This window comes from Taudactylus pleione, unplaced genomic scaffold (assembly GCF_031769625.1).
Source record: "Taudactylus pleione unplaced genomic scaffold, aTauple2 ptg000086l, whole genome shotgun sequence".
NCBI classification, from domain to species: Eukaryota; Metazoa; Chordata; class Amphibia; order Anura; family Myobatrachidae; genus Taudactylus; species Taudactylus pleione.
The window spans coordinates 9,919,034-9,937,877 of NW_028284488.1; the positions used below are offsets into that span (position 1 = coordinate 9,919,034).

The window sequence follows — 18,844 nt, forward strand, 5'->3', positions numbered from 1 at the left end:
GGATGAAGCTCATTCAGTATTATTGGTTGAGCTGTCATATTCTGTATTAGAAAACTATGGATTCCTGATGAGCATGTTTATTTACTGTACTGCATATATACTGTATAGATGTTCCATTCAACAGGTTTAAGTATAGACATTCCATTCATTTATCCTGAATAAGAGCTGTTCTTAGTCCTTACATAGAATATGCTTAAATACAATTAGAAATGTACTTGTCAGAATTAAGTCAGACTACTTTTATTATAAAACAGGTCCATGTCCAATTATTATACAGTACATGCTGTAATGTCTATATACTCAGCAGGTGCCACTGTGATGTTTATAGGACACCTGTCAACTCTTCTAGTATATAAACCTATTATTCATATTTAGAAATTCATGTACCATGTTACATACTGTACTTCTTTGGTGCCCAGAATGTCAAAATGAAGAAATTAAATATGTAAATGATTGAGTCTAATTAGCTAGTTGACAGCAAAGCACAGATGTGAAAGGCAATGACTGATTGATTGCCTTCCTCATGGTACGTCCGCTCAAACTGGAATTACACCAGGGATGAAGGACATAGAGAATACAATATTCCTTAATGAGTCAAAAGATGTCAAAATCTTAAGGGAATGTAATACAATATAGATCAAATATTCATGGTTGAGAGTTAGATTCCTTTCATCTACTAATAACGTTTGCTAAATGAATAATTAGTGTAGTTTCTTTAGAATAGTGATTGAAATAATTATGTCACATGTCCTGTGTACTGTATGTAGCTGGCTAGGCCATCGTGAAAATGCTACCATCTCTGAACTACCTTAGGAAAGATGTTCCAGAACGTGACCACAAGGCAACCTTCAAAAGATAGAGGGGGCTATGTACTAAGTCTTGGAGAGAGATAAAGTGGATGGAGATAAATTAACAATCAATCAGCTCCTAACTGTCACTGTACAGGCTGTGATTGAAAAAGGACTGGAGCTGACTGGTTGGTACTTTCCGCCCACTTTATCTCTCTCCTAGGCTTAGAACATAGGCCCCTTAGATATATAGATATACAGTCAGGTGCATAAATATTGGGACATTGACAGAATTTTCATATTTTGGCCTCTATTCACCACCACAATGGCTTTGAAATGAAACAAACAAGGTGTGCTTTAACTGCAGACTTTCAGATTTAATTTGAGGGTAATTACGTCCAAATCAGATGAATGGTGTAGGAATAACAACGGTTTCTATATGTGCCTCCCACTTTTTAAGGGGCCAAAAGTAATGGGACAAACTAAACAATCCTAAATCTAACTTTCACTTTTTAATACTTTGTTGCAAATCCTTTGCAGGCAAATACAGTTCACCTGATTTGGATGTAATTACCCTCAAATTAAATCTGAAAGTCTGCAGTTAAAGCACATCTTGTTTGTTTCATTTCAAAGCCATTGTGGTGGTGAATAGAGGCCAAAATATGAAATTCTGTCAATGTCCCAATATTTATGCACCTGACTGTATTAGCAATGTAATAGTGCATTATGTACCATTATTTGGCACTTCGTAGGAGTAATCTAATAAGTAGTAAATGATATGATTAATAGGCCCAGATTTATCAACGACTGATATTCTTGTTTTCACTCATTACTAATCTTAAATGGTGCTCCAGTCAATCAGCTCCTGTCATTTTTCAAACACTTGACAGTTAGGAGCTGATTGGTAGGAGCACCATTAAAGATCAATAACGAGTGATAAAAAGAATATAATTCATTGATAAATCTGGGTCATAGTCAGTATAGATCTATCCACTCCAAGAGGTCCTGATGGTAAAGTTAGAAATACTAACAATTTATGATAAGAAGCCCATATGTTATTGCTGTATCAAGCTATATAACCTAGGAATGTAACAAAATAGAATCAGTTTTTTATTCATTAGAATGTTACTGATTTATAATTACTAGAACATCAATTTTATGCAACAGTTCTATTAATATCAAAGCAAGTAATTAGTGTTGGCACAAAATCAACTATACTGTATACAAAATGTCTAATCTTTTAACAAAATGTTAATTGCTTGAAATACATAATAAGTAAATAAATAAATAACAAACCTGCTATTAAATGTATCTGTTCCAGTTTACTTGTGCTAGTAGATTTGTATTTGTACTCTACACCTTCTGAGTAACCTGTAAATGTATAGTAAATGCACAATGCAAATGAATAACTTTACAAAGTACATGTTAGAAAATGTTATATTATATTGCGGTGTTCATTATTCCATTCAGTTCACTACAAAAAAATGCTTTTAAGCAAAATTACATTGTGATCCTTACAAAACTCCAGATATAGATATAAAAGAATAAGTTAAAACAGAATGTTATAAATTCAATCTAACCATCACCGAAGGAACCATGTTCTACTTCATCTGTTTTTCCCTTGTCTATTCCATTGATTATAAATGTATATTGTGTGCTTTTTAATTTTGAGGTACTATTCTGACATTGCCAAAATGCCAGCTATAAGTGACCAAGACATGAACGCTTACCTGGCGGAGCAATCTCGTATGCACATGAACGAGTTTAACACCATGAGTTCACTCTCAGAGATCTACTCCTACGTTGGGAAATACAGTGAAGAGGTAAGATTATTGATGGTATTTGGTGTAAGATTTGTTGTATACCATTATGATTCCCATTTGTGATTATTTTTCTATGGCAAAATATATTTAACACGTAAATATATTGTGGAAATATTTTTATATGTATATTTCTTTTTCTACAACTTAGTCTATATTGAAATATCCTAGTGCATGTCAATCAAATGTTCGGATAATGTGTTTTTGAGCAAAGATTATGCCAAATTAGTATTCTGAGCCCTTTGTATACTGTAAAGAGTTAGATTACTCTTATCATGCATGCAGTGGTAATTATTCTAAGAATAATTCATGCTTTGAAGGTGTTTAAGTGGTTTAATAATAAGCTTTATTGGTAGGTGTGAGATAGTGAAGTATTTTAGAATACAGCCTTTGATATTTATAAAATGATCACAAAATACCCATATGGGTAGCTGGAATACTATATAACTGTACCCACCTGGTTTAGATTAATCAATAAATAGTACTTAATCTTTTTATTTCTTTTTAATTGGCTATCCCCATCGCACAATGCTTATACGTTGTAAAGTATCGTATACTTACAAAGTAAAATAAGTGTGGCTGCTTTGTAATATAACACTTGAAAATACAAAATCATATGATATTAAATCTAGGTTTGCACATAAAGTAAAATAAAAAAAAAATGGAATCTTTACCTTCAGTATCAAGACTATTTGTGATTTCATACTAAAAGAGAAGAGTAGAGAATTTTTGGGGCTGATTCAGAGCCGCTCACGAGCGAACAGTGCTTGCAAGCAGCTCGATGTTTGGCCACTGCGCATGCGCCGTGTCCAGCGTACGTATGCGCGAGCCCCGCCCCGCTGAACTTCAGTCGCTGCGGGGCTCGCTACAAGACAGGGTGGCTGTCGATGGTGAGTGACAGCTCGCCCCGTTTTGTAGGCAGGTAGTAGGGGTGGCTGCACAAACGCAAGCGTTCCCTTAGGAACGCATGGCATTTGTGGGAGGACCTACTGACATCACTATGGTCTCGTCGCAAGCCCGATGGTCGCGATAATCACGACGGTCTCCAGCCCACTCGCACAAGCTGTGGGTGGACACCCACAGCTTTGAGAGTGGCCTGGAGACAAAAATTTTTTTTTTTAAATATGCCCACAGACCCTGCAAGCGGCAGCGAGCAGGTCTGAATCAGGGCCTTTGTATCATCTTTCTTTTCTACCTCAGTTTTATTGATCTATAAAATAGTCCTTGGCTTGCAATGAATTTTACTATGTAAGTAAAGAATAAAGAGAAAGGAGATTGTTCTTAAGGTCTGTGACTATTTAGGGCATACCTAATGATCATTTGTGGAGTCATTCTGCACCTTAAACACCAGTCTCATTCGCCCACACTGCTGATCTGGGGATGATAAAGCAAAGATCAATGTACAGGGCATCTGTTATTGGTTAATACTGTATCTGGATTTGGGAAAGGAGACAAACTTATGAAGCGGTGCCAGCTCTGTGATGAGCATAGCATCAGAGACTGACATGGAACATCTGGGGAGCCATCGATATATCAACAAAGAAATTAAGAAAACATATGGACGCTGTTCAAAAATATGCTTGGATACATACTGATAAAGCAACACAGGCAGATAACAGTACATATTGTATCCTTTATGATAATGATTCTCTGGATACTAAGTAATTCATATGGTGGGATCATTTCTTATGCAGCTTGCAAAGTCAAATCTAACTTGAGAGTTTTAATCCCTGAGCGTTAATGGCTTTCCCTGCTTATGGCAGGATACATCTCATTGCACAACACATCTCATTGCTCAGCCCATCTCAAATCTAGCAGGAAATTCTTCATTCTAATTAAAAACTTACTTAATTATTGGTTGAGGGAAAGTAATTGGCTGCTGATATGCGTTTGCCAACTCAACAGCTGACAATAGCAGAGCAAACTGCATAGCATTTCTTTGTACATGTGCACCCTCTGTGCATCCAAGATACTGCCTGATATTGGGTTACTGTAGGTACATTAACACTGCAGCACAGTAAATCCAGCTAGTTGAAATTAATGTAACTATCATTAAGTAATAGCTGGTATTTTGATGACCTTTCATGCACAACTGTAGCTCCATAGTCTGGTTGTGTAACATTTTCATAGTGTTCCATTGTGATTTTACATGATAGAGATAGCTCAGTGATAATGTAGAATGTGTAGCATAATGGGGCTGATTCAGCCGTGTGCTGCTGATCACAGATTCTTGATGGTCGGGAATCAGCGCATGCGCCAGATCCATACTGCACATGTGCAGTACGGGTATGCGTGACCTCACGCAGTTCGGCAGCAAACTGTCAGTGATTGACAGTTTGCTGCCATTTGTGGGTGGCGATGACCTCCGTTTCCCAAAAAGAAGGCATGTCGCCGCCATTGGCAGGGAGGAAAGAGGCTGGGATCTCTATCGGCTGACAGAGGTTTCTTGGCCTCTTTTCTTGAACTGTGATGGCCGGCCTGCATGCCCCCATGGTCACTCAACTGGCCGAGGATCACACAGATCATCCAATGCTGCTTCCAAGGATGCAGCTCGGATCATTAATGCATGCAGGAAGCATGACGCCTTCTGCTGCATGATGCGTCCTGCTGCTTGTGTGCAGTTTTGAAATTCCGTCCTGTGCTGAATCAGGCTCAATATACCCAGCACCCATTTGGCAAATACGGCTTTAGTGGAAGGTATCCCTATTGTATAGAGCACACATAGTTTTGTTTAAACAGTAAAATCCAGTCTACCAGATGTCGTATTACCATCAAGCCCGAACTGCCACAATTCAAAATAATACTTTTCAGTGAGCATGGTTAATAGATAGCGTCCACCTGGCCCACTGGGTGATAGTGGAAATCCCCGGTGGGCCCCACTGCCTGAGTTGCCCTATCCCCTAACAAAGGTTCCAGACCATGCACTCTATAAATACATTGTTGCTTTATTAGAGGGTCAGTTACTTGGTAGAACCAGACCATGGACTGGTGGCTGGCCACACCCCTTAAGCATGGACCCCTACCATTACATCCCCCGGTGTGCCTTTCATTCCCCAGTCCAACACTGTTAGTAGAGCACAGTAAGCTGTGCCACGTGCAGCTCTGAGGTTCTCAGTTGTACTGTTCATACAAACCTATCATGTCCATTTGCATTGTTTGGTGACATAACCTACCCAAAAATTTAATGTGAATACTTAATTTAAGCTCATATTTAATTTAAATATTGTAAACAGATGAGGACCATCCTTCATAGTGCATATGTGATGATAAATTCATATTATATTTACATAAAGCAATATAATATGAGTTTCTCAGAGCCTGACCTAACCAATTTAATGCCCTAGGCAAGACTGTGGCTGGTGCCCCCTAGCACCCCTGGCCTCATCCAGCACCTCTTTGCCAGCACAGCACTTCTCATCCAGCACAGCACAGCACCCCTGGTTTCATCATACACCCCTGTCCCAGTACAGCACCCCTTATCCAGCACAGAACCCCATGCCTCATTATCACCCCTCATCCAGCACACCATCTCTGACCCCATTATCTTCCCCTTTACCAGCCAGCACCCCTCACTCATCCAGCACCCCTCTCTTCACGAAAGGCTCTCATCAGAGCCAGGCAGCTGTGGTTGCCCCTGCTTGTTTTTTTCCAAATCCTTGGACTTAGTGGATATTGGCTGCTGGATTCGGAGCCGCGAGGTGTGACTCACGAGCTCCGCAAAGATCCATAGGAGGATCTGCAGCGGCTGGGCATGCGCAGCAGCCCTTCTATGGCCATTTTACTTGTAGACAGAATGAGCTAATGCGAAAGTGCAGAAGAGAACTCTCATCTGCGTGATCATCATTCTGTCTGAGCTCCAATCATTGTAGAATATGGCTAAGGCCAGACCTGGAGTTTGTACACAAATGGAGCTGGAATAAAATTCATACCATCAACTAAAAACTAGACAAAAAAATGAATGGAACTTACTTTAGGTATTATGTATAGTTGATTATTATATATAGTAGACCTTATGTATAATAAAAAATATAACAGTTTATTAGGCGTTAAAATATATAAAAAGATAAACAAATCTTAATGGTGCCAGAGTATATAAAATGTAGAGCCTACAATATATCACAGATTAGTGTGGCACCAAAACTGTGTAGAAAAGATAATAAAATAATTGGCCTGGAGAATAATGGATTTGAATATAAACATATATTATAAATGACATTTAGAGTGCAGTATCAAAGCGGAGTCAGCTAAGGGAAATCATTATAATAGAAAATGAAATTCAGTGAGAGTCCACATAGCGGTTATTTGAAATGTCTCATAATGCAAAGATATCCAGCTGGTAGAAACTATTTTTTTCCTACTGCCATGGGTGTAGCCAGAACTTTGTGGGCCCCATAGCACTGTCCCAATGCTTTTAGAGTCACAACTCTTCGCAGTAGCTAAGTTTATGCCCCATAATAATGCCCTAGTTCCTTTCTGAACCATAGTAGTGCCCTAATTAATGTTATATCCCTGTTACGGTTGTCTGGGGGTCCAGACGACCAGAGTACCTTAAGGAGAGAGACACCAGGAGACATAGGGTGAAATCAAAGTACGTGACTTTATTGTCACAAAAAACAGGCAAGAACGTATAAAAGAATAGTTCAAAGTACAAACGGTGTGGCTGAACGGCGATGGTGCGGCTGAACGGCGATGGTGCGGCTAGGGAGCTGATGGTGCGGCTAAGGTGCCGATGGTGTGGCTGGTGAGCCAGTAGAGTAGCCGGAGGCCGATGTTGCAGCTTGGGAGCCAATGATGCGGCTTAAGAGCTGTTGGTGCGGCAAGGTGCCCATGGTGTGGCTGGTGAGCCAGTAGAGTGGACGGAGGCCGATGTTGCAGCTTGGAAGCCAGAAGATAGTCTGTGCATTGGTGCAGCTTGGAAGCCAGGAGATAGTCTGTGCGCTGGTCTGGCTTGGAGGCCAGGAAACAGTCTGTGCACTGGTGCAGCTTGGAAGCCAGGAGACAGTCTGTGCACTGGTGCAGCTTGGAAGCTGTGCAGACTGTGTACTGATGTTAGACAGTATAACTGGCACAGAGTGCAGGGCTGCTGTAATTTAAGAGAAGCAGGACCCAATCAGAGCCGTCTCCAGCAGAGAATAATTCTTGATCACAGGCTGGTGTGCACCTGAGATCTGCAGAGAGGCAGATGATTAGTAGCACCTGAGAAAAACAGACAGACAGACAGACAGGAATGACAGGCTATGAACTGAACACAGACAAAACAGGATTAGATGCAGTCTCCAGTAGTAACCAAGACTGGGATCTGCCACCAAGATGATCCACTATCTGCGGATCCTAACAATCCCATAGTAGTGCCCTTGTTTATTTTATGAAACATACAGTATTAGTGCCCTAGTTCACATTAAGTCATATTGTAGGGCTGCTTGTATGTACATGTTATGCCAAACAATTCCACAAATTCACATTATGAGATACAGTGTCCCCAGTTCATAGTATGCCATATTTTAGTGCCCTCTGTTCATATTATGCCACACTATAGTGCTCCAGGTTATATTGTGCCATATTTAAGTGCCCTCCATTATAAATTCTGCCACATCACAGTGCCCCCAATTAATTTTATATCACACTATAGTGCCTCCACTTCATATTGTTCCACATTAGTGCCCCAGTTCATATTACATCATAGTACACTCCAGTTTATATTATACCACATTACAATGAGCAGGTCAGATTATGCCTCATTACAGTGTCATCCAGTTCAGGTGATACCACTTTACAGTGCCCCCTTACCATTATAAGATCCACTACACACATCTCTCACCAGTGGCGTACGTTCATCTGAGACGCCCGGAGGCAAGTTATAATTTGGTGACCCCCCCCCCTAAAAAAGGGAGAATAAATATGGTGCATCTCTATTTATCTGTCCACACGCAGAAAAAACACTAAAATAGAATTTGTTTCTATTAAAGTAAAATTGCAGGATATCCCCCCAAAACACCCTTTTTCGGGGAGTTGTGGGTGAAGGGGGGAGCATCGTATGTGTCACACTGGCTTAAGAAGCTGCTGAGGGGCAGTGACACCAATAAACGGAGACAGGCTATAGATATACGGAAGCGGCAGCTGATGATCTGACACAGAGCCCTCCACTAGTATATGATTATGGTAGCTTCTCAGGTGCACTCCAAGAATATATTTACAGCCCTAAGTGGGGGCAATGGAGAAGGTGCCCCTTCAGTGCTGGCGCCTGGTGGCAGGCACCTCCATTGTCTCCCATAGTTCTGCCTTCCTGTCACTGAAAATGGAATGTCACCCCATTCAGGCCGGGCAATGGGTCAGACCCAAATACTTAGCAGGCAAATCTGGCAAATTGGTATGCAGTGTATATATACAGTATATAACCTGGGTCCAGGTCCCCCTAAGGCTCTGAGCCCCATACCAATGGCACCCCCTGCACTCACTATGGCTATGCCCATACCTACTGCTTATTCTCAGGTTGCAGGGATAGACTCTGTGCCTTCTACCATCACTACTGGTTGAATTGCAAGTTAAACACGACTAGAGATCCAAGTTCAGATAGATTATTTGAGTGTAGATATAATATTTCATATCATACAAGAAGGTAAAGTATTTCTGCTATCATGTATTGACTGCTCATATTTGGTGGAGTTCATTTCAGAAGCCCCAAAGTGCATGACAACACACACTGGGACATTTGCACCAGTGTGTGTCTTGGTAGTCCGCCCAGTATATATCAAGGTTCTTGCTCCCTCTCCACACTCAGGAGCAGCCTCCACTAGCTGAAAGTGTGCTTCATTGTGCAGGGAGGGAGGACAATCTTCAGGAGGTGCTCTATAATCATCACATCAATACCCAACTTTAGTACAATTGCTTTCAATTAAATAACCGTTTCCATTTTGTTCTAAAATACTGCTTGGTTCAGCCTAAGTATGGCTTAATCCATGGGAGTGATTTGACAATCGGGACTGTTTTTATTTGATGCATCACTTTAGTGTGTGAAGCTTTTTTAATCACTTTGCTCAGTATACACCTAGAATAACATCTCTCCACAGAAGGTCTGTGCTTTACAGGGTCCCATTCAGCAGAGAAGAATATTTGTAAGTGAGCTTACCATCTCTATTAAGATAATCACCATGTACAAAAGGAAAAAAATGGCAGAATGCTCCCAACCCAAATCATCAACTAGCTTATTTCACTAAAGTAATCTTACATTGCTAAATTATATCTAATTTCTTCACTGATTCACTTAATGACGTGTGCCAGTGGGGATCTAGTCAAAAGGATGACAATCACAATGTCGACATTAATAGTGTTGACACCACAATGTCAACAAGGTATGATGTCGACAGACATATCGACATTCTCAGAATGTTGACAGGTGATAAGTCAACATTGCCAGAATGTTGATATTATGGTTAGGCTGCAGGTGGGAGGGTTAGGGATAGGCGGTGAGGGAAGGGGGAGGTTAGGATTAGGTCTGCCAACCTGTAACTCTCCAGCTGTCCCAGCATACCCTCCCATCAATCAACTGGTAAAGCATGGGACTTGAGAGCCACAGGTTGGCCAGACCTGCACTATCGGGAGGGTTAGGGTTAGAGGTATGAGTTAGGGATAGAGGATAAATACTCACCAGAATGCTGCAGCATTGGAAATCTGACCCGGAAATGTGACGGTTACATGACAACTGGGACCCGGAAGCCGGGCTGGACTCTCTGTAGTTATTGGGAGCAAGGTAGATCACTGCTGGGCCATCAGGGATGATATGTTGACATTCTAACATTTCATCACTGTCTACATGGTGAATGCCGACGTTATGACTGTGCCAGTGTGGCCCTTTCATACTTTAGTGGGAACACTTTTGCTCCCCCCCTACATGTAGCAACTGTCTGTGCTTTACAAAGCAATGTGTGCCATGCAGAAATCCCAATGCACTATCAAGGCAGGTCAAAAACTGTATTTGTTATGAGCAGCCATTTAGCCCTTTGCAAATGACCTCCAATGTGTACAGTAGTTAGTCTTTTTATTGTATTTATTATTTTGTAGAACTGTAGAATGATTTCTAAAAGATTGTACGTTTGAGTTTTCACATTCTAATTATACTAGCAATAAACATTATGCTAACATATCTTGTAAGAAATCCAATTGAAACTTACACTGTAAATAGCATGCCATTTTATTTTTTACAATTCATAAACTGTAACTATTATCATGACCACATAATCGGAGTGACAATCTTAATAACAGAGGCTGTGTAATTTGAACAGACTTGTAAATAAAAAAAAATATGTTCAAAATACAGCAATGAAAGCTGCACATAGGAATATAGAAACATTGTTATAATGAATATTTTGTGAATCTTAAATACTGTAATTAAAAAAAACATTGCAAACCTCTAAAAACATAATTATTTCTTTTTACTAGTTGCATATTTTAGCATCCTATAAACATGCACATAAGACTGCTAGAAAGTTGTTTTTATAATTCTGTTATGTGTTTAGTGTTTTATACAATAGCATTCATAGACACTGACAAAGATTCTTCATTGTTTTACTTCCCCACTGCAAGTCGGATTGCAGGACATCTTGTTCTGAAGCTTCTATCTGGGTGTTGATGAATTAATCTCATTACTACCAGGTCACAGCGTTGCTTCTCTATCTTTGTGAGCCACTTGTACTCCCTTTGAAAACATTACTGTCTAGTCTTGCTAGACATTTGCCACAAAATAATTAGTCATTACAAACTGTGCTTTTCATTAGCTGATATCTTCCACAGTTCTAATTTTTTGGAGAAAAAAGCATGTTAACTTTAGTTAGTGATACTACAATACAGCACTTTTGTTTATAATGTTTTAGTGCATTACATATAGTTTTCTAAAAATGTCCATTTTCAACTGCTGTATTTTAATTAAGTTATATCCATAATATCTATTTAATAAATATTTTAAACATATTTATGTGTGCAAATCTGAGAGACCACTAAAGCCTTGCTTTTGATGTGGATGTGGTTCTCATTTTATTCCTTATTCTTCACTTTTTAAGTTCTTTGCAGGGCAAATAACTACATACATGAATAATAAATACATGCTTTTGCATGTAGTGCAGAAATGCTGAAAAACTTTATTTTTACAATGCAATTTAGAACATGTGCCCCCCCATATCCAAATCTCTCTGCACATTTTAAATTTGCCCCCCCCTGCAGTGCAACATGGTTTTGCAAGGTGCAAAGTTATTCTTTTGTTTGCTCCTATACCCCCATACTCCATAAAGCAGCCACCTGGACCACTGGACAAAAACAGCCACTAGAATATGTTAACTAAAATGTGATGATAATGATGTTGATGTTAATTATAGCCGTAATCATTAAACCAGAATATCTGTAGATCAAACTTTTTAATTCAACCTAAAACATTAGTTAATAAATATGTTTTATAGATAACCATGTTATCTTAATAAGAATATCTGAACCATATATACTGTATTATAAGTATCTTGTCATTATGTCTCTTTGTCTAATAAATGCTATATAAAATTGTGTATCCTAAATAACTTTTATTTTTTATTTTACAGATTTTAACAGCTTTAGATCAAGATGACCAAGCTGGAAAACAAAAAATTGCCTACAAATTAGAACAAGTCATTGCCCTGATGAGTATAGACAGCTGAAAACTGTTCTTCCAGGTCACCCTGGAAGGGATAAACCAAGCCGTGCCTCAGTCAAGATTGTCATCTTTACCAAGTGCAAGTTCTGGTTGTCTGGATGCAGGGTCTTCTGCTTCCTCTTCTTCCATCTATGAACCTCATGGATACATCAAGATGTCCAGTGGATTAAGGGAGAATAAAGTGTGGATAACATTGGAATGCAAAACATTCTTGTTATTTACAGATAAACTTTCACACTCATCCGTATCAGTATGGGAAACTAGAAGGTCCTACCTGCTGTGCTGCTTGTAGCTTCTTTCCTTGCCATGACCTGGTATGGATGGAACATTTACCTAGTATTAATGCATTTTAACAAATAACACACACAACGGAGTCCTTCTTTGGCAAAACAAGGCAATATTGATATCCCAACAAAATAACTTGAATTATGACTCCATACAAACCTTCAAACATGGAGCATGAAAAGAACATGTGAAAATCCTTCTTTAATATCTTAGAGGGCATTAGAAGAAATAAGTTATTATTTTAAGGTCTTTTAATTTTCGCCTTTTTCTTCCTTAGATAAAACAAGACTAAGCTGCTACTGCTCTGTAAGTTATCGTACATGTAGTTAAAAGTATTGGATACGATCTAAGTTCAAATGTACTAGCAAAAGTCACCATGTAGATTTCTTTCTATATGCATATTGATGGATTTATAAGCTAGTTATAAAGAAATACTACATTCTAGACCGCAGTGTTCATGGTACCATATACAGAACATTGATTTTATGCACTAACAACTTTTGTTTGACATGTCCATCGCAAACCCCAATAGGTCTCCTATTGTTAAATGTGCAGCACGTTTCATTGGGTTTTTAATTGGTGTCCCTTAAATGCCAGCATTCTAAACAAGTACATAAAGCTTCAATGTAAATGTACTTTGCCTGCAGTTCACGATCTTAGCAGTAGGTAATAATTAAGTCTTATTTCCAAGTTATACAAAAAGCAGAAATCTGTGACTCTTGTTTCCAGAATATATTAATCAAAAACAGTTTAATATTTGTTAGCACAATTCACTGTAACTCTGAAAAATAATATAAGATAGTAAAAAAATAAACTATTATAGATTTTGGTGACAAAAGGTTACCATTAATTTTTAATCATTCCGCCTAGGAAGGATAACACATGTTCTGAAGCTGTGGATTATAAATGATCATCAAAAGTTTTGAAACTGCCATTTGGAATAAGGAGCACAAAATTACAAAAATCATGCAAAAAATAATAATAAATAAAAACAGAATTATCAGCACAATTTTTATTCGGAATGACAGAAGAAAATGTCACCTGTTGAAAATGTTAGAATTGCTTGTAAATGCATTCAACATGAGTGACAACAAGTTACTCATTTTAAGGCTACTGCACTGTAATTCCAAGTTATTCCAACTTCTTACCAATGTAATTCTGACTTCTTTTGTAATCTTATGGAATTGACAGTTCAGTATTTTAGATGGTAAAATTCAACTTTCAATGTGAGATGATTACAAAGCGTTACAAATCTTCCTATTATGTAAGCATTAATAAAGCCGTTTATTTTAAGTAAAATAAAGTACATATAGCTCAAATAATGGAATACGCTAGAATGGATTTAATTTGGCACAAGCTGAAAGCCGATAGAAAACAACCATTGGTTCATGTTTATTTTTGTTGAGAGCACTTAATCCCTTATGCACCTTATTTGAACATTTTATAGCATTTGCTTGGAATTGGCTGGTGGCTTAGAACTATAAATGCCATTAACTGGAACCGGAAACATTGGTTGGCTACTACAATTAGCAAGGGGAAGAAGAAGCAACATACTCAAAGAATTGTAGACAAAACCAAAGGTTATGGTGGCATGACACTGTCACAACTCAAAGGCTTTCTTCTCACCCTCCCGAGGATAATAATGGCAAGGACAAACGTGTATGCATTTGTGTCTGATCCAGTCCAGATGTTTCACATGAACTTTTGGAAGATGAGTCAATAATGGAATTTGCACAGCTGTACAGAGAGAATACAAGTAGACCACTATGCTATCTAATTCAATCAATTTTACCTTATATTTGTTTGTATGGTACATATTTTTTCATTTTTTTTTTAAAATGGCAACCTCAGACAAATAAAACTATAAAAAACAAAATAAGTACATATAGAAAAATGTAATTTTTCGTGTTGACCATCGTGAGCTTCAAAGCTGCCCATCTTATTCTCTTTACTTTTTTTCTGAACTCTTCTTTCCTGCCTTGGGATGTGCCAGGCTTGTGCTGTGAATGTGTAGGGTATTTGCCCTGGAATTCCAGAGGTACATATCTTAGCTTTCAGTTTATTTTTTATTGAAAATTGCGCATGTTAATACAGTTAAATCTGAGAGACAACTAAAGCCTTGCTGATGATGTGGCTGTGGTTCCCATTTTATTCCTTATTCTTCCCTTTTTAAGTTCTTTGCTTTTTTTTTTTTTATTTTGTCTGCCTGAAAGCATTGATCTGAGTGGTTTGTCATGTGACTATATTCTGTGTTAAGGTGGAAACTTTATCAAAGACTGTAGAATAAAAGGGGTTTAAGAAATGAATCTATAGTGCAGTTTCACTGCTGCACTTTATTCCCTAAACCCATTGCTGGATATTAACCTTATCAAGAAGAATTGTATGGCCCATAAATATATACAATGGTTGAGGTCCTAATCTAGGCTACATAAATAACATATTGGTTAAGCTGCTACTCTTTGAAAGCTGGTGTTCAATTGTTTTCCTAAACTGGGGATGGGACCATTGAAGCCTATTGTACAAAAAAGAGAATGCATGGGCATCACAAAACTAATAGTAACTAGCAGGGGTAATAAAAATAGAATAATATTTGTATTATGTATCCTGGTCTCAAAATGTATCTTGATTTTTTTGTTCACCAAAATCATTATTATTCAAAAGAAAAGTTGACTTAAAGGACTTATATACTAGGCTATTTGCTGAAAGTTTAGGAAAAACTTTATGTAGTAATTTTCAAAATATGACATAAAAATGTGTTTCCTGGTATATATTCATCTGTGTATGAGTGAGTATGATAGACTAGTGAGCTAATGACTGGGCTAACTTAGGATTTGAAGGCACAATCTATTGCAGCAATTAGAATATTGTGCCCTTTAAAATACTAATAATGCTGTATAAGGAAGAACACAGTATTTGTCTGAGCAGGTTTGATTTGATGACAGTTAGCAATTAGACAGTCATCAGGTCGCCATGAAAATGCCGACATGGTCAAACTGTCTACATGAAGCATGTGGACATGCTTAGCATGCTGATAGTATCCATGTTGACATTCATGATGTCTACATGGATTATATGTTGACCAACCGTCACTGGTGGCCTAGTGGTGTCTGGTGTCTTACCTTCTCCAAGTGGCAGCTCCAGCAGCATCTTCTGGGTTCTTGTAGTCATTAGCAGGGAGTTTTGGTGCAGGTATCTGAGGAGCAGTTAGGTATTAGGGTAACCCTAGCCCTACCCCTAGTTACTAACTCTACTACCCCCCTGACAGCCTAACTCTAACATCCCCCTACAGCCTAATACTAGCCATCGGCATCCTCAGGATATCGACATTTCACAATACGACATTTTAGATGTCATCATTGTGAACATATCGACATTCTGAGGATGTTGGCATGGTGCCTGTAGGCAGTTTGAACCATGTCGACAATCCGACGTCAACATTGTAGTATCAACATGATACAAATCAACATGGTTACTGATGACCTTCTGACCAGATATCATCAGATCTCCGTCTTTCACAGGAACGGCTGCAGCATGTCTTTAGCTATGTAAAGCCGCTACCTTAATATTAAGCTGGATAATTTCACAGAAAAATGTGATAAGCAATTGTACAGCATGCAGAATCAATTTTATTGTTCTGATGAATTTGTCCTAGTGATTAAACACTTACAGGGCTTAGGACAGGTGTTACACACAAGCAACCATTTACAAAAATCACATAGCATAACATTTTAATACACTACTGTTTAGCGTGTAATCCCAGTTGAGTAAAAAAAAAAAAACATAAAAACTATAATATGTCATCTGTAACTTAAACAAAATGTTTTTGCTGTATTGTTTTTAAGACATTTACTAAGGGTAATGTATTAACATTCAAAGCAGAGTGTGAAAGTGCCTAATTACACATGTAGCAAATGTGTATGTGCAAACTTACATCCCAGCAGCGCCCAAGCAAAGCACCTCATGCCCTGCACCACCCCCACCCCTGACCACGTAATGTCAAACAAGGGTGCAGGGCCATTGGCAGAAGAAATTGTAGAGCTGTGCAGACGCACCGGCGGCTGTACACACTGCAGGGTTCAAAGGACGCTCCGGGCTGCAGTAAAGCAGCATTACTGGCCACAGGGTACCTTTCCAGGCACCCTGCTAGCCAGATGCAGAGGCCGTGGGGCAGCGATGGTGTCGCCCTCAGGGCCCTGCACCCTGGCTGACAGCACCACTTACACACCCCTCACTACAGCCCTGCATCCCGGTATTTGAAATATACACCATGTATTTCAGTTTCCTAATTTTGCTAAACTGAAATACTGTATAAACCCACACATTTAATTTATTTCAAGTTTTCCACTTTTTGCCTAAGATACTGCTCAGATTAGCTTTATTCTTATCAAGTGACTATGTGACCATGTTTGATTACCTTGATAGAATTTCGCTAAAGTGCACCTGAAAGGTGTATAAGGTTTGCATCTATTAAATAATCATTGTTTTGCATGTAAGTGCATCCTTATACCTACCCTATGCCCAATAAGGAACTACCCTGATCCATTGGTTTCTCCCTTCACAAGAAGGAAAATTTGCATTCGCAGTGTCCACTAGGATTGTATCTGGAAACACATAAGCTATGGGCTTTTCCCTGTGACATCACAGAACCGTATTGGCACTGCACTTTTGCATGGTAATAAATTACCTTTTCTGTCCTTTTATTATGTTTTCTGAATGCCCCCTTTAGGCCCTAACAGTAATATCAGCTCACCGTAACTTCATCTCCTCCCTAATACTTACATTGATATGCACATTGTTTTTTGGGTATTTAATTTATTTAACCACTGCCACAAATTCTGTTAATAATATTAGCAAGTAAACACTTATGGAATGAATTTTCAACTTTTAAAGTATAATGTATATAATTAATAGTATACATATAAATATATATATTCATACGAGAATATAAGAAATACTATAATTAACATGTACAATATTAAGCTATTTCCCAAATGTTTGATGCAGTGCGTTAAATCTTACACTACAGAGAATAGAGATATTTGCCATTTGTTTGATCAAATAATTGTTGGAAACAAATGTGCAATATTGTGTCATGTTATTTTATATGAATTAAATAACAGTGTTGAATTATGTTACCCTGATATCATTTCATATCATGTTTTATATTGATTCATGAAGTTAACAGCCAAACTACATGAATCCATAAAAAAATTATTTTGCTTAGAATTAGCTCTATAATCTAGTCCTTGTTCATAATTGCTAAATAATGTGAAAGTTCCTCAATGCACATTGTAACTGTGCTTCATAGCACTTCTCCGTTCAGTGTGGCAACAGAATCATTGTATGACCCTTGGTAAGTGGTTGGCTGGTCAGTTACATTTGAGCTACATGAATGAACTGTATTCTCTCCTAATTAAGCCCTAAAAAACGGGCAGAAAAATAATCAAAGCTTTTAGATTTGGCCAAATGAAAAGATAATAATTACAATTTTGATCCTAACAATCAATTTGTTATCCTTACTTGTTGTAAGCTTGTATCATGCATGTCTACATTGGTTAGCCATTGACATAATGTTGTAGGAACAGATAAGTCTGGGAAATGGGATAACATTCAACTAAATCTATATTTTGTATAAATTAAATTATACAAATTACAGAAAAAGCAAAACACGTCAAATCAAACCCCAAACTTGTATCCAAAAGTACTGTCATGAGGGTTTGAAATGAAAATGACATTTCACATAACTACACATTGTACTATGTGGTCAAGTGATTTTGAGTCTATTTGGCATTACTCTCTCTCTCTCTCTCTCTCTCTCTCTCACTCTCTCTCTCTCTCTCTCTCTCCATGGAAATTGTCCTAGAGATTAGCAGATCATGCTACAACCTTTTCTTGTTCACAAATTACATGTCAACAGTGCAAGTTTGGCATGCCTATGGCTAGACATAATGAAGAAACTACTGTAGGATGCCCCCATGTAACTTTATACGTGGCCAACTTCCCTATACTGCTGTGCTTAATATAAAATGTGATATTAACGTCATATGTGAGATGGGTAGTGCTCATATTTACTGTTGTACATGGTGTCTGTTAAGTTGTAACGACCCGTTACCGTAGTATAAATATAGACATAAGCTAGAGCTTTTAGGGAGAAAAACCAATCAACCTTTTCATGTGTATAATGATATCTACTCTAGAATGATAGAAGCTCTAAGAAGGACTGTATTCATCAAAACACTTACTCATTGGCTTAGTGAAAATTTCCTTTTTTGGCAAAT

The 18,844-nt window shown here is 38.2% G+C and overlaps 1 protein-coding gene across 1 annotated transcript in view; it reads left to right on the forward strand.

Moving 5' to 3' along the window:
* The window catches only part of PLXNA4 (plexin A4), a 774,189-nt gene extending 755,748 nt beyond the window's left edge, over positions 1-18,441 (forward strand). The window contains exons 31-32 of the mRNA XM_088468696.1: positions 2,461-2,611; positions 12,190-18,441. Of these exons, the coding sequence (XP_088324822.1) occupies positions 2,461-2,611; positions 12,190-12,285 (247 nt within the window). The 3' untranslated portion in view covers positions 12,286-18,441. The remainder of the gene's footprint in view (positions 1-2,460; positions 2,612-12,189) is intronic.
* The last annotated feature ends 403 nt before the right edge of the window (positions 18,442-18,844 follow it).